The sequence below is a fragment of the Sesamum indicum genome, linkage group LG6, assembly GCF_000512975.1.
Source record: "Sesamum indicum cultivar Zhongzhi No. 13 linkage group LG6, S_indicum_v1.0, whole genome shotgun sequence".
Taxonomy (NCBI): Eukaryota; Viridiplantae; Streptophyta; class Magnoliopsida; order Lamiales; family Pedaliaceae; genus Sesamum; species Sesamum indicum.
The window spans coordinates 974,524-981,534 of record NC_026150.1 but is presented as its reverse complement, the minus strand read 5'-3'; the positions used below and the strand labels follow the sequence as shown (position 1 = coordinate 981,534).

At 36.4% G+C, this 7,011-nt stretch overlaps 2 protein-coding genes across 2 annotated transcripts in view; one reads left to right on the top strand and one right to left on the bottom strand.

Moving 5' to 3' along the window:
• LOC105163162 (uncharacterized protein P8A3.02c) overlaps nt 1–1,589 on the top strand; it is a 2,590-nt gene extending 1,001 nt beyond the window's left edge. Inside the window, exons 3-4 of the mRNA XM_011081407.2 lie at nt 588–794; nt 1,049–1,589. Coding sequence (XP_011079709.1) covers nt 588–794; nt 1,049–1,357 — 516 coding nt within the window. The 3' untranslated portion in view covers nt 1,358–1,589. The remainder of the gene's footprint in view (nt 1–587; nt 795–1,048) is intronic.
• On the bottom strand, nt 2,047–2,999 carry LOC105163161 (translocator protein homolog). Its single transcript, XM_011081406.2, has one exon. The coding sequence runs from the start codon at nt 2,921–2,923 to the stop codon at nt 2,351–2,353; it is 573 nt and encodes a 190-aa protein (XP_011079708.1). The 5' UTR covers nt 2,924–2,999; the 3' UTR covers nt 2,047–2,350.

Genomic DNA, 7,011 nt, shown 5'->3' with positions numbered 1-7,011 from the left:
GGTGTCTTGTACTGGTGAATGTTGATAGTGTCTCTTATTGGAGGAAACTCTTTTTCTTAGACTTGCATCAAACGAAAAGAGTCCATAATGGCTCAAGACTCAGAGTTTAGACCATTCAAGATACAATCATTATTTACAGAAATATTCCAATTAAAATGGTAGTATCGAGTGCATAGGTGAAATGCTCCAGATGAACACCAAGTATAACCCTCTGATCAATGATAAAAGGTATTGTGTCAGAAGAGGGTGTCTTGGTTTCCTCTCTTTTCCTTAGAAGAGTTCACCATCTTCGCAAGTGGGATTATATGAGTTAGCTTCAGTTTCCTTCTAAGGCTGTACTCAAAATAGAAGTACCTGTGTCAGAGGATGGCATCACTCTGGGCACCTAGTCTACACTGGTTAAATTTACATACTGGGAACCTTCATCTCTCTATTCTGTATGTATTTCCCCATTCATGGGTTTTGGAGCTGGTTCTTTGCTCATCTTTATTTGTTTCTCTGAGGTGCATGGTGATTAGCTTACAAGTGATTATCCTGAGTATAACATCCTTGAAAGCTTTTATTCTAAGCGATTTCATTGAATGCAGGCAATGAGGTTTGGCGATCTTCCCACTTGGGCCCTTGAACTCTCATATTATATCCGTGAGAATATTTTATTAAGTGGTTATTTTTCCGAAACCATGGACTTTATATCTAGTGATAACAGTAAAGAATCTCATCTATTTCCACCGGAGTTATTGTGGCGAGAACCTCTTTTCAACCAATTGATAGTGAACATATACCAACCAGGTGAGGTGCGTTTTGGTTCTTGTATTGCTCATTTTATCTGGTTTACAGTGTCATCATGTGACGATATATTTATCTTTGGCTAACTTACTGTCAAATGTTGCTTCTAATGGATGACAGTTGTAGGTTCTAGTTATCTTTCTTAGTTAACTGCGAATTTTTGTCCTGAGAAAGAAAAGTACTGGTGTCTCTTTTGTCCCTCTGAACTAGATTGCTAATGCGTTTTTCCGCTCTTTCATATCGTCTTGTCGTTGGAATGTAGGGAATTTGTGCACATGTTGACCTTATGCGTTTCGAAGATGGAATAGCGATAATCTCCTTGGAGTCATCATGTGTCATGCATTTTAGTCCAGCAGAAGCTGAAATCAGTCATCTTGAAAATGTCAAGAAAGAAGCAAAGATTCCAGTACTTCTGACCCCAGGTTCTGTAGTGTTGATGTGGGGAGAGGCACGGTATATGTGGAAGCATGAGATAAATCGCAAGCCTGGTTTTCAGACATGGGAAGGGCAAGAAATCAACCAGAAGAGGAGGATATCTGTGACTCTGAGGCGGCTCTGTCCAACGAGATAGAAGCAAACAGCTCCAATTGAGCTAGAGCAAATCATAAATGCAGCGACGCCACATGTACAACGCATAATATTCTATCTTAGAATTCCAATCAGCAAAATGGCTCTTAGCGTATTTGTCTGTCCATAAAACCTATGGGAGCTGTTGGTTGTGGGGTTAGAGAGAGCGCCCACGACGCGAGGATGACGCGTTGCGTGTCCAATTTATTTCAATTTTGGAAGACGTGTATTCGTTACATGATTTCTGTTCGGTTGTGTTCCCACACTTGGATTTTCTGAATTGGCGGTTCACAAAATCGGGGTATTTGACTAAAAAATTTTAGACACCTCTAGATTTGTTATTGGCAAACTTGCACTAAAAATCTGAATATTCCTCAATGTCTTTTCGAGTACAGGACAGCCCAAACTCACTCGCTGTTAAACCGAACTGACTTCATTTACTGCTATTGCGTCAGTTGATTGCCAGAGACACTGTTAAAACAAAGCTTAAAATTTTGTACGGCTACTGCCACCAGTGCCAACTCATTTCAGTTCGATCTGATTGCATTCTTACCCAAACTGTATACAGATAATTATAATGAGTTGAGTTTTCTTAGAGAAGTTACCATGAATACCCACTATTTATATATCCCACGTACATGTCCTCGTTTCATATAATATAATCTTCATTACCAAGGAAATGAGAAAATGATATAAAAATGGTGGTAGGCAAAGATTTTAAAGGGATTCTTCTCGGCCATCAACCTGGCGAATGGTTACACTACTTGCTCAACACCATGCATGTTGTTTTACACACACTACACAGACAAACTGTAAAACCGCATTCATGTCTTAACGGATATGGTTCATCTAACAGTCCTAATATTCCCAAATTGTAACATATTTTTACATATAGATATAGAGAGAGAAAGAGCTGATCAACGAGAGAGAGAGATCAGAACCACCTGCTGCATGCATACACGTATGAAAAGACCATGACAAGAGAGAATTTCTCTCATCATTGATACACAAGCCTAACATTCACAACAGAAAGAAGCACCGCCCACACCAAACACGCCTTCACTAGATCCCCAGCAATCGGGTTCATATTCCTAAATATCCTCGTGCACCCCACCAGCACTCCGAACAGCACGCCACACAGGACCAACCCGACACGTATCGCCCCCGCCCCGAACACAACCGGGTACCATCCGAGGGTGATCGCCAGCTGCCCCAAGTATAGAATCAAAGCGGTGGGATTGCGGTGGAATCCTCCTTCGGCCCAGACAAGCCACGCCGAGAGGCCCGACAGGAACGCAGTCGCCAGACAGGCGGCGTGCAGGGCCCAAAGAGGCGGGAAGTAGAAGGGCTTGTGGAGGCTGCGGTAGCGCTTGCTGGATCCGAAGTAGAAGATATCGAGAAGTGCGAGGGATAATGGGAAGGCGACGGCGACGATCAATGAGCGGAGGCCCCGCCGCGCCGTGCCGGTTTTCTTTTGCTTTGCGTCGCCAGTACTAGTGTCAGCGGTAATCACTTCTGGTTGGGTTTGTTCTTGTTGTTTGGTTCGGTGTTTGAGATCTTGGGAGGCCATGGTTAGAGTTTTGTGAGGGAGGTCGAAATTAAGGTTGAGAGAAGAGGGGATTGCGGTAGAGATGGCGGAGAGGTAGAGAGTTTATAGAGCAGAGCGTGTTTATCTGGTAGATTTGCATGGAGAAGGAGGCCACGCGGCGGGGAGGGGGAGAGAATGTTTACACGTGGGGGGATATGGTGAAGTGACTGGTCATTTGACCCACAATTTGAAGGATCCGGTGTGAACTAATTATCCTATCCGCATCAGGATTGATGAATTATAACTTCATTTCTGTTAACAAATTTTCAGGACAAATAAAAATGTTGAACTAATTAGAGTTTGTCGCTGATATGCTTGTGTTGAATTGTTAGAATATCAATATAATTATTATAAAATATGCATGGCTAGAAAATAATATTAAGGAAAAAATTGGTTAAGATATAATTATGTTGGTACATAAATAAATATATTAATTAAAGAGTATTGCAGTCTGTCTAAATTATAACAATCAAAAGTACTAACTCTAGTAATATAATTATAATTGCGATGTGAATAGTTATATGTTAAATTTAGCAATCGCTAGCCTACTGTAGTTGGCATGCGATTAATTTGAACATGACTAAGTTGGATGTAAACTAGAGTTATTCATGTATTAAAATGTTAATATCGTGAAGAAGAATCCTATATGTATTATCTATGCTGTACACTGAACTGATGTTTGGTGAGCTACTGTTGCATCTTTAAAAGTTGTTGGAGTTGGAGAGGACGAGTCCTGGCAAGAAGATCTGGGGAACATTCGCCTAATTCTCCGGGGAAAAACAAAAAAGAAAAAAAAAAATTATTCTTTCTCCTCTTTTGACTTATTCTACCTGTTTCACTCTCTTCATACATGAAAATCTTCGCCATTTTTCTTCTTTTGTTTTCTCCCTCACCAAATAATTAAGCTATATTTGCTACCTACGCGCGCGACCGAAGCTGAAAGCAGACTGGTTCAATTAAGATTGGCTTGTTTTCTAGAGAGAGAAAGTATATAAAAAAAAAACAGATTGAGTTTACTGGATCCAATGTTCATTGAACTTTCTGCTTATAGTAGGAGGGAAAAACCACTGGATATCCGGCAACTAGCGAAAAAGAGGTTCTCCCTCTCCAACTTCCCTTCCCTTTCCCCTTACTGCCAAATTGCCAAACATTAATTGCTAATTTGTCTCTTTCAAACAGCTCCTTTTCTTCGATCCTTCTCCGTTGGTTTTTCCTGCCAACCAAATGAATCTTTTCTTTCTTCCCTTTCCCTCCTATGACGCAATCTCCAGTAGAAGGGGGAAGGGAGAGAAATAATATACAAATAATATATATGCTGTCTCCTTTCAAGATTATGAATTAACATAAGTTCAATCCAACTTCCTATTGGTAAATCAGTAGAAACAATGTTCATAAAAGAAATATAGATATTGAGCAAAAACAATAGGAGCTCTCCGGTCCTGATGGATAAATCAGTACCACTATAACATAGTTCTGTAAATCAGTTAATTTAGAAGAAACGTGTAAACATTATCCAAGAAAAGGAAAAAGGGAAAAGGAAAGAAGAAGAATACACATGCCAAAAATACACCACACGCAGGATAGAGTGTATAATTCAGATCTTCAAACAAGAAAAATCAACTATTACAACATCATACCTGCTATAATACATACACATATATGTAAAACAAGACGCCACAAATAAAAGAAAAAAACCAATTTAACTACGGCACTGTGTGGCAGCACTGCATGATCGTGTGTAGGGATTAGCTTCAGCACCTGGTCGACAGTTGTAGTACGAAGCGCCTCGCCGGGAGCAGGGGACGTTGTTCGCCTGGAGAGCATTATAGCTGATGTACCTAGTGGTTGCTAATATCCGCCGGTTGACTTCGGAGTCCATCTCGAACTCCCCTGTACCATCGGCCATGCACTCCGCGAGTGATCCCTGGCAAGTAACCGGTTTACTCATAGGAATCCAGCTGAAGTCCTCTCCTGCATCCGCGGTGCTGAGGAAGAGAGCGGCCACCACCACGGCGGGGATAAGGAGGCGGAAAAGGCGAGATTTCGTCATTTATCAATTGTTTCAGAGGTTCAAAAAGGGAAGAGCTCCTTTTAGTTTTGTTTAATTGAGAAAGAAAACTGAGCGGGCTGCAAGGCCGTTTTAAGTAGTTGGGGGATTAAGAATTTGGTTCCAATATTCCCCGTATTAACCAAATTGCCACTACACGTCACCCTAATATAATGGTAATCACAAAAATAGTTGTTTTTAGGTAACCACATTAGGGATAATTATACTCTCACCCCTTGAGATTTCATATAATTACACAAAAATTTCTTATAGTTTGAGAAACTACATTAGCACATTTGACTTCCGTCTAACAAATAAGTCCATTCATTAGTCAAAATTCACTGAATATGCTGATATTAACAAGAAAATAAAAAAAAAGTTTATACTTACCTTCGATTTACTTGTTACTAATTTATTGCCTTTTTATGATCAAATTACCCTCATACATCTTCACATATTAATGCATGTGAGGAGGTATATCTTTACTATTATAAGGATAGTTTAGTTCGAAAAAAATTATTTGACTGCAATAAGTTAGTAATAAGTCAATTAAGGATAAATATCAATTTTCATTCAATAATATCAGCAAATTCAGTGAATTTCGACTAATAGAGAAATTTATTTGTTAGATGAAAACAAACTTCAAGAGTGCTAAATGTAATTTCCTAAACCACATAGAGTCTATGGATAATTACACTAAATCTCAGGGGAAGAGAGTGTAATTATCTCTTAAAAATAGTTATTATAGCACACTTGATGCGTCTGCATAATTTTTATTTTTTTATTTAATTATATAAAATAATAAAGGTAAAACTAAACTATCTTTTTCCTAAATGTGCATGATAGAAACATTCAAAAGAAGTGGTAATTTTGTTTAAAATAAATTATATGTTTCAGGGTATTTTAGTGGGTATACATTTAAGTACAATGTTATTTACATGTTAAAAAAATGGTTATTTATTAAAGAACTTTTAAGAATAACTTAAAATATATATATATACATAAGAGAAAAATGAATGAGGAGAAAAAACTAGCAAAAGATAATTATGAAAAATGAAGAAAGTTGAAAAAATTAAGATATGAATAAATTGAAGAGATGGATACTTTGGTCTTTAATTATATATATGAATTCTTGAAAATCAATAATTTAATCATAATTATATTGTTGTAGAAGGAATTTTGAAAACCTTTGTCCACACTAATTTTATATTTGGGTGTTGTGCGGTAGTTGAACTTACCAATCATGCTTTCACAAATTTCAACGCAAACCATCAATTAATTAATCTGAAATTGTTTTTAGAATTGTCTAATACATTAATAATACTAAAGTTAATATAAAGTCACAACTTTTGCAACCTCTTTAGTTTTCAAATTTGTGAGTTGGTCTGAATTATGGTTTATACAGATGAGAATTTTTATTATTAGATTTAATGGGAATGAAAATATAATTTTTGTAGAAAAAATAAAATAATTGTGTTGACTAATGTTGGTATGTAGTGGAGAACATGTTAAGTAGATATATGAAAAGAAGGGAATAAAATCAGCTGTCATATATATCAAGTAATTAAATAAAAAAACTTGCTCATCTCTATCACTACTACTTTTTGGCTAATACATATATATCTTATTTTTTCAAAATTAGGATATATTGCAATTAAAACCTCGTCTTCCAATTAAGTAAAAACAAGAGAGAATGATACAAATATAATTATAAAAAATATGAACACCTTTTGAGTAAACAAGAGATAATAATTATAAAAAATACAATGAATTTTCATTATTTCAATTATTATTTAATAAAAATAAGTAAATATTCATGACATCATTACTGAAATTTCTCGCCATATTAATATTTTTAATTTAAAGTTATTTAACTATCTGATAAATAGAATTAGTTATTTTAAAATATTATTATAAAATCCTTTCAAATAAATAGAAATTTATATTCCGAAACAGATAAATTTGTATTGTAAGTATATTAATTAATGAATGTGTAAGTTTGAAGAGTTGAAAAGTGTTGGTT

What these genes read in the sequence shown, in the direction of transcription:
- LOC105163161 (XM_011081406.2), bottom strand. Translation starts at nt 2,923, where the DNA reads ATGGCCTCCCAAGATCTCAAACACCGAACCAAACAACAAGAACAAACC.